This window comes from Netta rufina (assembly GCF_964035555.1).
Source record: "Netta rufina genome assembly, chromosome: 3".
NCBI classification, from domain to species: domain Eukaryota; kingdom Metazoa; phylum Chordata; class Aves; order Anseriformes; family Anatidae; genus Netta; species Netta rufina.
In genome coordinates, this window is record NC_140125.1 from 98,218,257 (window position 1) to 98,237,953 (window position 19,697).

Sequence of the window (19,697 nt, forward strand, 5' to 3'; positions counted from 1 at the left end):
AGTGCACAAATACCGAAATGTACATATAACAGAGAACAGATTTTCTTTTATCCTTGGATTCTGTGAAAATACGGGTTTATACTTGCTTAGCTAACAAGAGTAAATATAACATCTTGATTTCTGTAAGCCAATAGGCTATTAAGGCTATTTTTAAAATCTCTACAAGGCTCAACAAAGACAGTTTCAAGAATAAAGTTGCCAACAGATACATACTGGGCCATGCTTCACTGTGTGAATGCTTCAGTGTGTGGATATCCCAAGCTGGAAGGGACCCACAAGGATCATTGAGTACAATTTCTGGCTCCACACAGGAACACCCAAAAATCAAACCATATGTTTGAGAGCACTGTCCAAATGCTTCTTGAACTCTGTCAGGCTCGGTGCCGTGTCCACTGCCCTGTGGAGCCTGTCCCAGTGCCCAACCACCCTCTGGGTGAAGAACCTTTTCCTGATATCCAGCCTTACCCTCCCCTGTCCCAGCTCCATGCCGTTCCCTCGGGTCCTGTCGCTGTCCCCAGAGAACAGAGCTCAGCACCTGCCCCTCCTTGTGAGGCAGCTGCAGGCCGCCATGAGGCCTCCCCTCAGCATGCTCTGCTCTGGGCTGAACAAACCAAGGGACCAGCTGCTTCTCGGATATCTTCCCCTCTAAACCCTTCACCATTTTGGCTGTCCTTCTTTGGACGCTCTCTAATATTTTTAAGTCCTTCTTATATTTTCGTGCTAAAAACTGTATGCAGTATTTGACTGAGGTGAGTCCATACCAGCACAGGGCATTTCAGGAAATTACATGAGTGTGGAACACCGTCCCCCACACCCACATTCACTCTGCTGCTGAATAATTACCATAAGCTTGACTTCTAGTGACTGGATACAGCCCCAGTGCATATTTTGATTAAAGTATAGTACTTATCTAAAAGTGAGTATAACTTTGATTTGCTGGCCACCAGATTATTTATCTATTTATTTATTTATTTTAATAGCATGTTCTTTTTTTTCCAATTCTGTAAGGAAACTTAATGTGATTATTCACAAAATAAATGTCATAAACATCTGGGCATTTTCTTAGGTAGAGGTACTTTTTTCAGTTCTTCAGGAATCTATAATTGAAGCCAAAGCTTTGAGTTGTAGCATCTGCAGCAGTGATGCCTTGCAAAGCAGTTCAGTATCCATTATGTTCTGAAAATGGGACTCTTGTTCTGGTGTCTGAATGGATACAGAGCTTTTCTGAAAACATCTTCGGCCCAGAGAAATTATGGACACCCCATCCCTGGAGGTGTTCAAGGCCAAGCTGGATGGGGCCTTGGCCAACCTGATTCAGTGGGTGACATGCCTGCCCATGGCAGGAGGGTTGGAACGAGCAAAGTCCCTTCCAACCCAAGGTATTCTGTGATTACTTGGAGGAATAATAGACAGTAGTTCCAAAACTTGAATGACCTTTGCATAGGAAGAATATGCTTCTCGGTGTGTTTTTTTTTTTTTTTTTTTTTTTTAATTATTATTATTGAATGTTTTGTATTTCATGCTAATTAAACTTAATTTGATGAGTCAAGAGTTTAAAAAATGGCCTAAATAAGACAGTTTGGAGTAACTAATTTCCCAGATAAAATTGAAAAAATGAAATAGTTATGTCATGTGCAGACGTTGTTTCGTGATCTTGAGAGAGCATGACATTGAACTCTGGGGCTCAGAAAATGTCCTTATTTCATTTTTGTGGGGAATAAAGTTGAAAAATCTATGTATATTTCTATTTTTCACAAAAAAAAAAAAAAATCAGTTTAGATTTGTGTCTTCTGTAAATCTGTGTTTTGACACATCAGCTGCTAGAAGAGGTTTTAGATAATCCTGAGATCTTCTGTTAGGAGAAGAACTAAAAATGGAGTCATTCAAACTGAATAATTTAAAGTTTCAATCTAATGTGCCTATGTTTCTGTGTATGCATATATATATATAAAATAGATGAAATAGACTAAAAATTGAGTGTTCCCAGATGTCTTTTTTAAATATCATAATAAATATGAAATAGAGTAAAAATTAATTTAGTGATATAACCAATACAGATTATTTGTTGACTTACCCTTTCTGTGGGACGCATTTCTTTTAATTATTATTTTTCTTATTATGTAATTTCACCTTATCTTTATTAGACTGGGAGCTTTCTAAATCTCAAAACAGAAACATAAAATTATTTTATTAGTAGTATTCGTATACAACCCAGGTCCCAAGTTGTGGACTCCATAATATATTAGATACTACTTTTTTTTTTTTTTTTTTTTTTTTTTTTTTTTTTTGTTCTTTTTCTCCTGTGGTTGCATAATCTGTGCTCCAAAAGCATATGACAGTCAACAGTAAACTTGAAACTCAGGATCATAAACATTAGAAAAAAATATATAATCAGTATAAATAGCCACCAGTGATTCTAAAGAGGCTTATTTTTCAGCAAACTTCTTGAAGACAGAATCATTGGGTTATTTAGGTTGGACAGTATCCCTGCTGTTCCTTTAACACCCACTCACCCCCACCAAAGCAAGGCTAAATTAGATGAGGTTGTTTAGGGTCTTGTCTAGTCACGTTTTGAATATTTCCAAGACAGATTTCCTGGTTATTCTGGGCACCTGGTTTCAATACTTGGTTGTCCTCATGGTCTAAAACACAAGCCCATACATTCTAATTGTAACTGCCTTTGATGCAACTTGCATTCATTGCCTCTCATCACCGTGCATCTTTGAGAAGGGCCTATTTGTGTCCTCTGCACTGGCTCAGCAGGTATTTGGAGACAAGATTAAGATTAGCCCTTTCCAGAGCAGTCCTTTCTTCAGGCTGAATAAGCCCAGTTCCCTCAGCCACTCCTCACAGGACAAGTTCCCCAGTCCTGACTGGGGACACCATCCTGGTGGTCCTCCACTGAATGGAGGATCCCAGATGACATCTGAGATGTCAGTGTCCTCCTTGTACTGGAAAGCCCCAGACTGGGCACAGTACTCCAGCAATGGTATCACAAGTGCAGTATAGAGGGGGAGAATCATTTCCCTCAATCTGCTGACTGCTCTTTTACTCTTTTACAGCTGGGGGTTCAGTTCTATGTCTCTGCTGCTGAAGTATGGAAGTACGTTGCTGCCAGGTCCCTTTCTGACAAACTGCTTCCCAGCTAGGTGATGCCACACTGTACATTTACATGTGTTACACTATCCGGGGTGCAAAACTTTGCATTTGCCTTTGTTGAATTTCATGTTGTTGTGTTAGGATGTTTCAGAGTTACCTTGACAGCCTAGAGAATAGCAGCTCTGCTAGTAGTAGCAGTGCTACTGCTACTACTCACCGGTTCGGTATCATCTTGAAATTGTAGAGGGTTCTGTCTATCTCTAATAGAAGTAAAAGGTGTTAAAGAATATTGTCTATAGTATCAACCATCAAGGAATCAACTAGTAACCAGCTGCCAGTTGAGCTTTTTAGTGTCGGTCACAGCACTCTGAACCTTGCAGTCCAGCCAATTTTCTCTCAGCCTTACAGTCCATTTACCCATTTCATGCACCACTGGTTCTATTACAATGATGCTATGGAGAGCCTTGTCAACAGCTTTGCTGAAGTCATGGTAAACAACATCTACTACCCCTTGCTAGACCTCTAAGCCAGCCATTTCTTCACAGAAGGCAATCAGATTGGTCAAGCATAATTCACTGTTAATGATTCCATGTTGGCTCTTCCAGCCTACTCTAGAACTGGAAGATAAAATCCAGAAAAGATCCTGAGTTTGAAACAGTCAAAAAAAAAAAAAAAAAAAAAAGATTCTACATGATCAGTATAGAAGGAAAGGAAGTCACCATGTCATCATGGAAGAAGGCTTGAGTATTGAATCACTTTTGCTGGTCAAAGCTTAACCATCTTGAGAGTTCTGTAAGAGTTGAACTACAAAGTTAGTCAGAAAAAAAAAAAAAAAAAAAAAAAAAAGATTTTGCAAATGGTCTTATGTCTATAAGAGAAAGAAGTTTAGTACCTACAAATTATATTCTATACTCTATTCCAAGAGAAGTAAGTGAACAAAGATGGACAGAAACACTTTGTAAAGCATTTCCTCATTTCAGCACCTATGAGACAATGGAAGTCACTATTACTTGTAAAAGCAGTAACATTTGTATTCTTAGATTAGCTTATTTCTTTATGATGACTAAGCTATATATTGCCATGGAGGTACAGATGAGAAAAAAAAGGCTACGACAAGATGAATTTATCAAAACAACAATGATCATATGAATGACTTAGTATGTGACCTGGGCTTTAGTTAGCAAAAATAAGTAAAACCAAGCTGTAGTATCCTGTGGAAAAGTTAAGTAAGCCCTTATGTTATACGATAACATATGAAATATATTTGGAAATAACAACAGAGGTATGACTGCTGAAGAAATAATCTGAAAATTATGTTTGCACTGGCTTCAAGTACACCAATAGGTTCTGGCTTGCTTAGAACACTAAAAAGAAAAACAAAAAGCAAAGCAAACAAACAAAACAAACAGAAAGACACACTTTAAATTGGTAGAATAATGCTTAAATACTTAAAGGAAATCCCTGTGAACTTGCATATGTGATATACATAGTTATATAATGCCATATAATACCTCTCAAATACAGGCAATGTTAATAATTTTTCATACCTTAGCTTTTAGCATTACGTTGTGTAATGCTATAGAGGTGTCCTTCTGTTTTCAGCAAGTAACTATGAAGCTTTGTGTGTTGAATATTAGACCACATCCCTTAAAGGATGGAATAACTCTACATAATGGATCAGTAAATAACATTTTTTTCCAACTGTTTCTATATCTCCTTCAACTATTTTTTTTTTTGTCAATACAATCTGATAAAGAACTGTGCTTTTCAGAATGTTCTGACAGAAATTGACCTACTCGCATAAGTCAACTGTATGCTATTGACCCAGGCTGTTACTGGCATGAAAAATGTCAGCCAAGATGCTTTATTTATTAATTTATTAATTGAAAAGCCATTAATGGATGATATCTAAACACTCAGTCTCTGAGTAAGAGGGAAGTGAACATTGTCAACAAAACAAACCAACAAAAAATTAATCCAACAACTGGAACGTTTACTTTGGCCGCAAGAAGGATATGATTCAAACACTAACTCTTCCAGTCTTAAGACTTTATCCTAGCTAAAATCAGGATACCGCTCCTCTAGAACATCCATACTGAGTCAGATTTATAGCATATACAATTTCTGTGCAAGTGCTGTTTGTGCAAGAATATGCTCCCAACTTTTGAGACATTATGAATGATTTATGGCAGGCAAACCCTCAATGGTTGCCATTTACAGTAAGATAGTACAACTACTTGAGACTCAAGATTCAAGACTGAATTAGGGGTGATCCGAAATAGTCAAGAAGTACCATAGAAGAAGATACTGAATAATAATTATGAATCTCAGGTATTTATGCTGCTGCAGAAGTGCTACAGATACCTATTGACAGAGTCTAAATAGTTTCACTGTTTTTTCCCTCATTGTTGAACTTCAAAAGGGAGACTACAAACCATCAAAGGTATTAGGAACAGGTTAAATATTAACTGAAACTTCAGGGCAGAAAGTAAGGGGGAGGATGATTTTGCTATGGCAATGGCACAGCTCTAATAAAATTAAACTTCTCTTTTTCCTTATCACATATTGGTAGTTACTAAGCCTTGAAGCCAAGTAATTTTCTATTTTTATTAGAACAAAAATTACATGACCACTAGACAACAGATTAAAATACATTTTCATCTTGATTTTATTTAGAAATGAAGTTTTCATCACTAAGGCGTTCTTAGATCGAGTTCAGTTGTTCCTTTGATAGCTCCTGAAACAGGAGCTGATTCAGCCCATAGCAAATTCATAGCTGGCAGGTCAATAGATGAAGAAAATGGTTTAAGAAAACAAATAAAGAACAGTATTATATTCTGAAACAAGTTATGTGAAAAGTCTTTGATACCACGTTTTTTAGGTTGACATAGTAGATGCAGAAAAAAAAACAACTCTTCATGTAGTGCGTTCTTTAGAAGTTTCCTACATTTGTAAGTATAAAATTGCCTGTGAACAGTCTGGGATAAAGTTGTTATGTCATAGGAGCATACTGTATAATTTTGAAAAAGTGTTTTAGTAGAAGAAAGTGCTTAGGAAAATGCAAAGGCGAAAACATTCTGGAAAACATATTTTAATGTAGAAGAATTAACTGAGAGTTCTGTGATGCACAGTGCAGTTGCTCACCACCTGCCGACCAATGCCCAGCCAGTCCCTGAGCAGTGACCAGCGTACCCCAGCCAACACCCCCCAGTTTTACTGTTCCACATGATGCTGTATGGTATGGGATATCTCTTTGGTCAGCCTTTGCCAGCTGTGCTGGCTGTGTCCCCTGGCAGGGCAGCACGAGGGGCAGAAAGGTCCTTGGCTCTGTGTGAGCACTGCTCTGCAACAACTAAAAGCATTGGTGCGATAGCACCATTGTTTTTATTTAAAAAATAATAAATAAATAAAAATCAAAACACAAAATTGCGTGAGCCTTTACAAAGAAAATTAACTCAGTCCCAGCCAAAAACATGAAAGGTTCCTGCCCAGGCAACTTCATAAAGTTATAGAATACCTTTAGGATGTGTCTAAGACAGATGGTATGAAGGTACTTCTTACTCTAAATAGCAGATATGTCCTAACTGTTTTACTGATAAGATCAGCTTAAAGTAATCCTAGGTCCTGGAGATCATTGGAAAAGTCTGGAGACTTTGTTGGTCTACAAAACTGAGAATTTTGCAAAGGGTGGGACAGTACATTTTGCAATCCTGTAACAAATGACCTACATGCATTTACAGTTTTCCATACTAATACGAAAGATTGGTAGATCAATTAACTATTCATTGTACATAGATTTTGAACAAAAAATAAATTGACAAAGAAATATTACATGCTTTTCAATTGATTCAAAATTTGGAATATTTTTTAAAAATAAAGGTCAAAATGCACTGTAATGGAGTGTAATGTAAGGCATTAGAAGTTAAAAAAAAAAAAAAGTCAAATGTATTGATTTTCTAGTAGAATGGCTAAGAACAGTTCTCTATAATTTTTAAAAATTAGTTTTTTAAAGCAAATTTCACTACTTACAACTTGGAAAAGAACTTTCTATTATTTCCAGAACAGAAAAAGCATATATAGGGACATATACATATACATTATACATATATATATATACTTCAGTGCATGTTTTATTCAGTACAGCACTGTTTGTTTGATAGATTGATTTTTTTTCCATAGGTCCTTTTTCATATTAGGTTGCTTTTCTGAGTTTGAACAAAGACTTTTGTTTCAATTCCATTTTTGCAAGAAAATCTAGCTTTTTTTTTTTCCTATTTGTTAGCGTTTTTTTTTTTTCATTATATTTTTTTTAGCATAGTTACTGCTCTCCACAGAAATTTTCTTCTTCTATGACTTAGAAAGTACAGTTCTTTGCATATATTTAGTTTATGCATGAAACCAAAGCCCAGCATGTATTTTAACCATGTGGACAGGATATCATGTGTTGCTCATCACACAAATAAAACATCCTTTCATCAGCCCTGAATTTTTATTTATCCCTAATTTTCTCCATACGCCTCCTGAAATTCCTCCCAATGTTGCAATTCCAAAGTTGCCGCCTGTAAGGACTCTGTCTTCCACCTTATGCTTTTTTCCTTAGTGTATGTTTTTCCCCAGTCCCCAGCATAAGACTGTAATGTTATGAAACATTTAGGGGACTGTACTAGAGGGACTATGAAACAGCACAAACAAAACAAAACAAACAAACAGAAAAAACACATTTGCAATAACATTTAGCTGAACATAGGTGCAACCCTGGGAAACTTTTCTTGTCTTTACAGGAAGAGCAGGAAAAAGAACAAATAACATTTATGCCTAAAAAGTCTTGTAAAGCTGTAGAAATAAGTGAAAGAAAAACATTCGCATTGCTCCTTCCTTTTTTCTTTCCCCTTCCCTTTTGCTAGTTTGAATTGAATTACTTTCTGAATTGTTGCTGTCCAGTTATGACTACCATATGTATCATTGGTCTGTAAAATCTTACCATATGATTCACAGAAGGATAAAAGCAGTATCTCCTAAGTGAGATAAACAGTGTGAGGTTTTTGCTATTAGGGCCTCTGGGCAATCTTTGCAATATAGCTGATGATTGTGACATCTGTAAAAAAAAATAAAAATCCATTATGTTCTCCTGAAGACATTGTCTGATTGAGCTTCTGTCTAGTATTTTCAGCAAAGGTTGGGAAGTTATTTTTCATAGTTTTATATAACTGATTCCAATCTAGATGTCTCATTCCTGTAAACATTCACTGGAGTTGGATTACTGAAGACCTCAACACTTTTAGAATCTGTTAGAAAGTATATATTTCTAATTTGACCTTTTAAACCAAAGTACAGGAAAACAATATCCCACCAAAACAGGATGTTACATTGACAGTAGTTGTCCTGACAGATTTGAAATAAACATGGGGAAAACATAGGCATTGTTTACTGCATGTTTGAATACTCGTGCATTCAAGTGTAATGAGCATAATAAAGCTATAAGACTGTAAGTGAGAAAACTTGGATGGAATAAAATACTCATTCAATAATTTATTAAGTGACAGCTACCATTTATATTTTGTTTTTCCATTATCAACTATGGCTGTCTAATTCTAGGCTTTCTTTCTCTGTTACAATGTCTATGTGATCAGAAATGGGTGGATAATGAAATCTAATATCCAGCAAAATGAAGGAGCCTCTTGCTAAGTGAGATCACAAAGGATAACTATGTTTGAAATGCTGTGAATATGCTTTCAAATGGCCTATGTTGCAAAAGAATACAGATTAGCTTCAGAAAGAATATGGAAAGAGGTGTAAATAAATAATCTGATAGAGGCCACCTATAAGAATGTCTACTCATATTCAACAAAGTTTATTTAACAACTTTTAATTAATTATTTGTATATTGTCAAAAATTACGCCATTTATCTGCTATATTTTACAGTCCTGATGTGGACTTTTGCCAATGTCTGATAATGAATATTAATGTTATCTTTTATTATATAAAATACATTTTTGAATGCTTTTCTAAAAAGACTAAATATGTAACGTACATAGTTACTTTAAATAATGGATTAAAACCTTTAATCTTTTAAACCTTTTATCTAGTTGATAAATTACATTAGAGATTTTGATCAGACAGTTCTATTGAAAGCTTAACATAATTAGTGGCAGCCAATGGTCACAGGAATAGCTTTCTACTGTCTAGGAAGGGATACGTAATGTATGAGGAAGGACTATCTTTTAGATTTAATTTCATGAATAAATCTTACTGCACAGTGTTCCAGATTGATCTGTGCTAGAAAATGAAGTCAACACAGATTCTTATATCTGTCTGACTGGTGAAGATAGACTCACAAGGAAGAAATCTAAGGAGGTGGATCTTTGTGGCTATCCCATTCCACATATTTTTGCTTTTAAAATTCTGAGGCTAACTGTGTTCCTTTCTGAACACAAGGATTTCTCTTCCAATTTGAGGATTTGATTGAAGGAAAATGAGATACAGCATACCATGTGAGAATAAATTGGATAAATGTAAAAAAAAGCTATTGCCTTCAGGGTTTCAGTGCCATATAATATGTAATTGTTCTCAGTGTACAAAAAATAACAAATGATTTCATGAATCAAGCATATTGATAATGAAAGACACAGTGACACTAGTGATTCTGCTGACTTCCTTCAGGAAGTGACCACAGATTCTCAATCCAGTTGCAAGTAGACTTCAGTAATACTAGACAAACAGGGGTCTTTTCCTGAAAACTTGGCAATGAAGTTAAAGCCTGATGGACATATATAATCTTCGTATATGATAGCTTTGGTCAGCTAGAACTGTCATAATCCAAAGATTAAACTATTTTGGTTACTGTTACAAACCTTCAAAGGATAATTCATCTTAGGTCTAGACTAGAAGCAGTGAAGTGTATGCAGAGGGAATTGTGCAGCTACCTCAATGTACTTCAATGAAATTTTTAGAAAAGAACATAAATAATGGAGTTGAATGCTTGATCTTGACAAGTGTGAAATCCTGTGAACTATTACATGTATTATTGAACATGGCTGTCATTCTCAGATCACTCATCTTTTACTTTCTTAGGAGGTTGTGGTAAAATGCATGCCAGTTTCAGGATGCCAAATTCCATTATATGTGGGGGTTCCTGACAGATGTGGTCAGAAAATGCAGAGAAAAATTCATATTGTAGGAGACCTCTACAAAGACAGAAGACTGATCTGCTACAGTATGATTCCAAAAGTTAGCTAGTGCCAGTTGTCATGTATATGGAAGATGTAGATTTGCTTTGATACCTTTTCCTTGGGACTGCAGTTTATCAGAACTCGTAGTCTTTGAATAATGTGTTTTTCCAGATAGTACACCCACTCAGAAAAATAAATGCTGAGGTTTGGATTTTGTAAATTTTGCTGCATAAGCCAAGATGGAACTACTTAATCGTATAGTGTTTTATAATAGTTTTGATTCAAATATAATGGAAAGAGAGGTTCTCATTTCAGATGTAGGTATTCTCCAGGGTCCAAACCATGTAAAAAAAAATGAATTGTTTGACTTGTTTTGCAAAAGTACTTCTGTTAACCTACCATGTCTAAAGCAGCAAAAAGGGGAAAAACTGCAGAGAGAGGGAGCTTATAGTGCTGTAAAACATAGCTGTAGCATGTAATGGATCATTGTTGATAACTTTTTAGAATGTAAGTTAGCATCTGTACTCTTCCAATTATTCAAATTTGTTAAAATCACTTCCTTTAGTGTAAATAATTTTATGTGTATTTATATGTATGTATTTCTATATATTTATATGTATGCATTCTTATATATTTAAGTTAAACATTGACTCCATTCACTGTGGATGAAAACAATCCAAATAAATACGCTATTCTATTAAGGCTGCTGAAATAGCAGAAAAGAAGTTGAATATCATATTGTTTCTTTCTAGCTTTGGTAGTTACTCTCTCAACCTTAAGTAGTTCCCATAGCGCATAGAAATCTTACTTCTTGAATCTTCAACATTGGTAGAACATTTGCTTAACCCATTTTTCATTACAGTATTAGATGGCTTTTGTTAGGTAGTCAATATTTATAGAATATTTTGAGATTTTTCTCATAAAAGTGTGATGTAACACTTCTGTCTTAATTTTTTTAGCTTTATCTTTTTTGGAAGGTCTCTACTCTTGGACCTTTTTGGAATTTTCCTATATAATGTGGGTTCTAACTTAAGCGTAATTATGATCATCTAAATGCCAGTGTGACTAACAGTTTGACGAATGAATTAAGGGTGTGCATGCAATAATTGAACTTACATGGTATAATGGGGCTTAATTAGCATTGATGTATTGATATAATGCTTTACAACACTGAGGATGTGCATGTATTGAATAAGGAATCCTCTCAACATGCAGGTTAGTGAGATTAGTATAGTTATGTTATTCTGCAGGTGGATAAAGTAAGGAAAGAAAGAAGTACAGGGCAAAATAATTTTTTCATTAAAGATGTGGTTTCTGAAACAATTCTTGAATTACAAGTGAGCTTTTCAGACCACCATTTCTTTGAAGAAGACGGTACTTTTTGTGCTCTGTTCATGACATATTTCAGTTTCCTGTACTTACTTGTTCTCTTCTAAAGCAAATTAAACTAATTAATTTGTACTGCTTCAATGAATGGACTGGCATGCCAACAGTAACTTTCCAATGAGATCCAGAACAATTCCATTTTCCTTCCCCACATCAAACAGTTATGCTGTTCTTAGGTGGAGGTGTATCAGCTTTAAACAGATAACTAGTTAATATAATCTCTTCCATGTAAATAATACTTACAAATTGTAGTAACTTTCTGCAAGGAAAAGGAAATCAATTATGTCCATCAGTATCTGCCCAATGTCATTGCTTAGTCATTTTTTTAATCTTTTCTGTTTCTATTAAAAATATGAATTTATTTTCTAAAATGTGTAGTAATTTGAAAATAAACAAAAAATCAAATGTTTTAAAGTATATTTTAGATTCTAATTTACTGTCAGAGAACAATTAATTACAGAAGTCTTTTAAATTATTATTCTATCAGCTATAATGAAAACTGTGCCTATCTACTGACTTTCACTGTCAGTAGGTCTGCGTGCATCCTTACTGATGTTATTTGTACATGTTTGAAAGAATAGGGAAAAAAAAAAAAGGAATTACATAAATTTACCTCTTTCAGAATTTTGGGCGAAGTAGAAAGGTTCATGGGATATTTTGTTGTTAGAAAATAGATCTATAAAGAATTTCACTGGATTATTGAATCAAAAGCTGTTGGAAATTAACTCTGAAAGTGATGAAGCTAAAAACTTTTGTGAAGTTATGAGCTAAAAACTTTCGTGAAAATACATTCCATAGCCTAATTCACTTTATTTGTATTAGGAATACTGTTTTAAACAGTAACAATTACTAAATTACCGTGGTTTGACAAATATTTATTATTTTTCTGCAGATTTTAATTGAAACTTTTTTCCTTCTTTCTTTTGACAGTATTACCTAGTCACACATGTGGCAATCCAGGAGAAATACCTAAAGGAGTACTTCATGGAACAAGATTCAACATTGGAGATAAAATCCGATATAGCTGTATCTCTGGTTACATCCTAGAAGGCCATGCCATGTTAACATGTATTGTGAGTCCTGGAAATGGAGCATCATGGGATTTTCCAGTTCCTTTTTGCAGAGGTAAAAATTAAGACATCTTTAAAATAATAACACACTATTAAAAGAACAGATTAAATAAATTTATTTTTAGGTTCTTTATTTAACGCAATGTACTTTCTAATTTTTTTGCCAGACTGTAGTCACAATTCAGAAGCACTGATTATCCAGAGTCTACATTCAGAAGTAACAGATTTTATCTACTGATTTTTTTTTTCTTTTTCATTTACATGCGTGATACCTATAGCAATTTTATAGCAGGATCTGTCAAATGCTTTTGTAATTTTCCGCTTTTGGAAATTTTCTTTCAGGAGGCAGTACCTTGAAATCTTCAGACAGAGAATTTTTGAATGATAAAAGCTGGAGGAGACCTCTGGTTGTCCAGTCCAGCTCCTGCTCAAAGTAGGGAAAACTTCTAAGTTAGGTCAGGTTGTCCAGGTCTTTCCCTAGTAGAGATTACTTATCTCCATGGACAGAGATTCTAAAGCTTCTCTGGAAGCCTGTTACAGTGCCTAACTGTCCTCATATGCAAATCCAAGTGGAATTATCTTTTTACAGATTATGTCCATTTATCCTGTTCTAGACCTGTGAGAAGATTATGGCTCCTTCTTCCCTATATTGAGCATTGCAGTTAGATCTCACAGTGTCCTCTTGTGTAGGCTGAAATGTCCATTTCCCTCATTCTGTAGTCTCATACATTATGTTCTTAGGCATCTTAACCATTTTAGTGGCCTTTCTCTGGACTTGTTGTAATCTGATTTTTTGTACTGGGGATTCCCAGCTTGGACACAGTATTCCAGGTGGGGCCCCCTTAGTGTCAAGTAGATGTGCTGATCATTTCTCTTTAGCTGCTGGCTATACTCTTACTTATGCAACCCATTATGAGGTTAGTTTTCATTGCTGCAGTTGTGTACTGCTGAATCAGTTTGTGTTCCATCAGGTTGTTTGTCAGGTAGCAAGTATTTTTGCATGGCATGATCTTGTTCAAGTTGCAGGATTTTGCATTTCTCTTTTGAGTTTAATGAGATTCCTGTCTGCTCTTTCTTCTGTCTTGTCAAAGTCTGTCTGCAATCCTTGTCAGGATGTGTTCAATCCTATATTCCAGATACAAGATGCAGTGGATATTATATAGATAATAAGTGAATATTATAGAGATTTAGCTCCAGTATGAATCCCGTCTGCAAATAACTGACCATTAGCTTGAGTCTGAACAATTGGCCTCTGCCATCTGGGCCTCATGGTCTTGTCAGTTTTTCACTCACTTCCAGTCCATATGCTCTTAATTTGGCTACAAGTGTATAGCAGGGAACAGTATTGTGAAAATCTTGTTAAAGCCAATCTAAATCCTTTCATAAAAAAGGCAATCAGGTTGGCCAAGAGTTATTTATATTGGCAAAAGCTGTCCCTATTCACCTTCTTGTCCTTCATGTGCTTGGGAATGATTTTCAAAAGAACATTCTTCATAATCTTCTGGAGGTCTGAGGTGAACTTGACAGATATACAGTTGCCAGAATCCTTCTTGACTTTTTTTTTTGAAAATGATAAATGAAAATTTATCTTTTCTCTCATCATTGAGATTCACCCTTGACTGTCACAACCTTTCGAAGATGCTAAAGATCAGCTGTACACTGTGGCACACCAAGAACCCCTGGATACATACTGTTGAGTACCATGAAATTGCATATATCCTGTTAACTTGTATAGTCCCTAAATTGTTCCTCCTATGCTGTGTGTACTACTTTTCTCCCCAAAACTAGTTAATTTCTTTGAGAATTAGGATGTCTGAAGACAGCCTTTGCTAATTACGAGAGGCAAAGATATCATTGCTTCGGACTTTTCCATGTCTTTGTCACAAGATCACCAACCCAATGAACAGCAAGCCACTAAGGCCTTCTTTTTCCTTTGTTGTTGATATAACTGTAGAGTAGCTTCTAGAATGACTGCTCTTCATGTTCCTCAACAGTGTAACTCCATCTGAGTTTCGGCCTTCCTCCTTTCATCCCTGTGTTCCTGAGCAATACTTCTGTATTCCTTTTGAGCAGATTGTCCCTGCTTTCACCTTTTGTACATTGCTGTTTTGCATTTGAGTTAAAGCACTTCAGTCAGGAATTCCCTGTTCAACCCTAGCCGCCTCCTGCTATGACTACTCATTTATGTACATAAAGAGATGGATCACTCTTGAGCTTTGAGGAAGCTGCCCTTGAAGTCAAACAAGCTCTCCTGGGCCCCTTAGCTCTTCAAGGCATCATCCCATGAGAGCCTGTCTACCACTTCACAAACAAGTTGAAATCTGCTCTGCTGAACTCCAAGGAGTTTATTATACTACTTGCCTTCCTTACATCTCTCAGGATCTTCAACTCATGGTTATGGGAACTGCAGCTGGTGTTAAATATCACTTTTTTTTTTTTTTTTTGAATGGTTCTTTATTTCTACACCTAATTGCCTTGTCCAGTGCCTACATTAATATATACATTAATATATATATATATATACATATATATATATTCAGTGGACTTAAAGCCGGTGGATTGCTGTCCCTCTGCTATGCTCCTCTCCACAGAGATGCTGGGGTGATTAAAGTATCCAGTGAGAACCTGAACTTGTGATTGGGAAGCTTCTATTTATTTAAAGATCTTGACCTCTTCTTCTTGATCAGGTGGTCTGTAGCAGACATTCACCACAATGATCTCCTTTTTGGCTTCTCTCTCTCACTCTAGTCCATAGGAAAAAAACACCATTGTTGTCTGTCATACAGCAGACCTCTGTTCATTAAAGGTCCTGTTTTATGTAGGGTACAGCTTCTCCTTTTCTTTCTGTTTTTTATATGAGCCTGTGCCCATCTGTCAGAGCACTCCAGTCACATGAGCTATCCTAATAAGTCTCTGTAATCTCAATGATACCTCAGTTTTGTGACTTTACGTGCACTTCTAGTTTGTCCGGTGTGCTTCCCATGTGGCATTTTTTGTGTACAGGCACTTAAACTGAGCTTCCAGTGTGGTGGTTTTACCGTGCTGGGCAGCTAAACCCCACAACCGCTCTCTCACTCCCCCTCCTTTAGATAAGGAGGGGGAGAAGTAAAGCAAAGAACAACTCACGGGTTGAGATAAGGATAATTTAATTAAAGGGAAATAATTATAATAATTAAATAAAAGACTACCATGAACTAAACAATTTAACTAAGGGGAAATAAAAGGGAAAGGGGAAAAAGGGAGGAAAACAAACAAACAAAATAAATGAAAGCTATATGGAAGTGCAGAGGAAAGAAATTACTCTCTACTTCCCACAAATGAGCGATGATTGACCACGTCCTTGAAGCAAGGCCTCAACGCACGCAGCCGGTGTTCGAGAGGAGGACCGACGTCTTCTCAACGAGAGCCCACCCCTCCCCTCTTCTTCCTGTTTCCACCTTTTATTGCTGAGTGTGACACCACATGGTATGGAATATCCCTTTGATTGGTTTAGGTCAGCTGCCCTAGTGATGTTTCTCTCCTCACTTTTTTGCCCACCCCCTAGGAGGGTTAGAGAAAGGCCCAATGCTGTTCCACTGCTGCTCAGCAGTAGACACAACACTGGTGTGATAACACTGCTGTTCCAGCTACAAGTACAGAGTACGGCACTGTATGGGCTGCTGCCGGGAAAGTTAACATTCCAGCCAGACCCAGTACGACCAGTCATGTTGCTTTCTGAGGAGGAGAGAGAGAAACTTTCTTTGTCTCCTTCCTTTGTCTCTTTCATCTCCCTTATTCCTTGAAGGGGATCCCATGGTTAAATAAGTCAAAGCTCTGTTGCCCAGCATCAGCTGCTTGGTCAAGTGTTCTGCAGGAACCTGACATTCCTGCATCGGCTTATCCCTCTTGGCTTCTGTACACCCTAATCCCAGAGCCATATCGACACCCTTTGCTGCTCAAATTCTCCCTAGGCAGTATTATTGATACATTCATGGATGACAACTACAAAGGATAGTAGTTGTTTTCTGTAATAATTTGTGAAGGTTTATTGTGACTGAAGGGTTTTATAATATAATTTGTCACAGCAAATAAATATGTTATACATTTCACTGCTAAAAAAAGTACAAGAGTTAATAACCACAGAACCAACAGAGATTTGAGTCATGTCTGCTGCTTGTATTTGATTTCAAGTAGTACACAACAGTTTTTTTGTTTTGTTTTATTTTTTAACCAGTTCTTTAAATACCATAAGAAAACACATTCTGTCTAACCTGTCAGTTGTCTGATCTTAGATGCATTTTTGTCCTTCTAAAAAGTGGTAGTAATCAGGTTTCAGAAAAATATATATGTTGTAATTTCATGATGTCATCAGTGTACTAAATATTTGTTCTGTTTCTGCAGATACTGACCATTTTGGCGGTGCAGTATTAAGTATATGAGATGTGATGGCACTATACATACAAACGTCAATAACAGGAATGACATTTTGCTTATGATTTGTATTTCTATGAATTTGTCCTGTTAATAAAAGCTCGGGTGTGGTCCTATACCCTATGTAGAACTTGCATGAAATGGAGACTCCTGTGTACCTCCTGCCAAGAAATGCAAATCATAACACAAAAGTTATTTAACAGTTAATGATTTCTGTGGAGTGGAGACATTGCCTTAAAAGACTTTTTGAGTTCATGTGGGATATGGATTTAATGATGGATTTTAAGCATTCGTTATTTTATTTCATTTTATCAGTCTGGAACATATGCTATGGGGTAGCCATTTCTATTCACTGTATCTTCAAGCAAGGAATGTTCCTCTTTTGTTTCTTTAAGGATCTTGGTCTTTTCCATGAAAGCACCTTTTGTTATAGCTTTTGTTTTTCCAGATGGTGTTCTTTCTAGTCATCATAAACTCATTTCATGGCATCCATACAAGATAATACAACAGAGCTAAGTAAAGCTACATGATTTATATACTTAAAAAAAAAAAAAAAAAAAAAAAAAAAGGTAATACCCTTATTCTTCATGGTATGTTTCACTGATGCTGGCAAACTACTATTTTCTGCAGTTTTGTTGCTTAATATTTTCAGAAGGATTAAGAAGCTGTGTGAAGTAATTTATACATTGTCTAACTAAACAAATTCTGCTTCTACTAGAAAAAAAATTCCCTATGAATTACAAACCCTCAAGGAAAATATATACAATATTCATTCTTGTAGCCACAGTATTGCCTCTCTGGCTGCTACTCAGTATAGCCCTGCAGAGGGCTGTCTAATGGGACAGAACTGAACTGCAGGTTCATTGATGGCTTGTAATGAATTTTTGATCAAAAATCAAATTAATTACAAGCAAATCGTGTAGCAAATATCATTTATTTGTTTTTAGAGTGTTTACATAACTTGAGTGTTAAGACATTTCCTTTATCTCTTTTTTTTTTCTTTTCTGTATTTCTTCAATACACTTTTGACTTATTGAATTAAATGACTTTTTTTTTTTTTTTTTTTTTTTTTTTTTGGTGAAATTATGGCAACTTCCAATCTGAAAAAGGATAGGAAACAGCCCCAAAAGAAAAGTTCAAAGACAAATTTTGAAAAGATGAAGCTAAAACTCACTCACATTTCTCCTTGTAAAAGTTAACAAGTTAAGAATTTCTGAAAGAAAAGGAAAGTATTACAAAATTGTTGGCCTACAGTTTTTTTGGCTTAGGAATTGACAGGAGGAAACATTTAATACTCCACCTAAATTCTGTTCCTCTTTTTTTTTTTTTTTTCTTTTGGTCCTGAGAAGAAAAAAAAAAAAGGTCTTTGTTGTCTCTATCTTGGCTACTGTAACAGTGTCACCCAAAATGTCTTCTTTCATGTTGGGACTGAATTACTGTTCAGTAAATTCTGAAACATTTTCAAAAATTAATTTCATCCTCTACAGTAACTCCACTAATAGCTGATTTATGACATGTGACTACTTGTAAAAGGAACTTTGTATAATTAGGTTCTCAATTCTCAGTAATTCTGAGAATTCCTAGTTGATTATAGTTGCATGAGCCTAGATTTTTATGAAGCCAACATTAGGAATACAAATTAGATTAGTGATATTACAAGTATAACCTTTTTCATGCAAAGAAAATAGATGTGAGAAGAGCATGTAATAGTTACACTACATGTTTATAAGAATATAAAGACACTGTAATATTGGTGGGAAAATAAACAAACCATTAAAGGAAATCATGTCAGAAAGGTCCGTAAGGATCAAGTAATAGTTAATCAAGTTCCAGATTAAAAAAACAAACAAACAAAAACACCAAACTGACCCAAACCAAACAACCAAACAAAACCCAAGCAGTTATTGGATAAAAGCTTTTGTGGAGAATATATAATGAAGAAGGTGTTCTTGGAATAGATAAAGCAAGAAAAGAAAATGAGTTTGTAATTCGATTAATTCAATACAATTAGGTAAACTTAATACAGAGATTCAGAACTTATATTTTTAAAACACTTACCAAAGAGAAATTGATGTTTGTGGTGCTATTCATGCTTTCTAAGGTAGCAAATAATTCTTTTACATCATTTCTACTCAGATCCTGAAGTTCAAACAAATAGGATTTTGTAAGTTTAAGGAGGAGAAAAAGATATCTTCATCCAATCAATTATCTATATAAACATTTGTAAATCACACTTACGGTATGGTTCCCACTCTAAGAATGGCTCTGTAGGTCAGATTATACAGGCTGTTACTTCTGATTCTACTATCTTACCTTTATTCTTCCATCTTCTTTAGATAAAATTTGACTCTGTTTGGAAGCTTGCTATTAAACAAACAAACAAACAAACAAACAAAAAACAAATCAAACAACAACAACAACAAAAACACTCTTAGAAAAAAGTACACCACTCCTAGAACAGAATAAATCACAGAATCACAGAATTGTAGGGATTGGAAGGGACCTCAGGAGATCATCGGGTCCAACGCCAAAAGCAGGTTCCCCAGAGCAAGTTGCCCAGGT

At 35.6% G+C, this 19,697-nt stretch overlaps 1 protein-coding gene across 1 annotated transcript in view; it reads left to right on the plus strand.

Moving 5' to 3' along the window:
- Positions 1-19,697, plus strand: part of CSMD1 (CUB and Sushi multiple domains 1) — a gene marked incomplete at both ends in the record, with an annotated part of 1,174,241 nt that overhangs the window by 569,267 nt on the left and 585,277 nt on the right. The window contains one exon of the mRNA XM_084285255.1: positions 12,586-12,780. Within this exon, the coding sequence (XP_084141381.1) occupies positions 12,586-12,780 (195 nt within the window). The remainder of the gene's footprint in view (positions 1-12,585; positions 12,781-19,697) is intronic.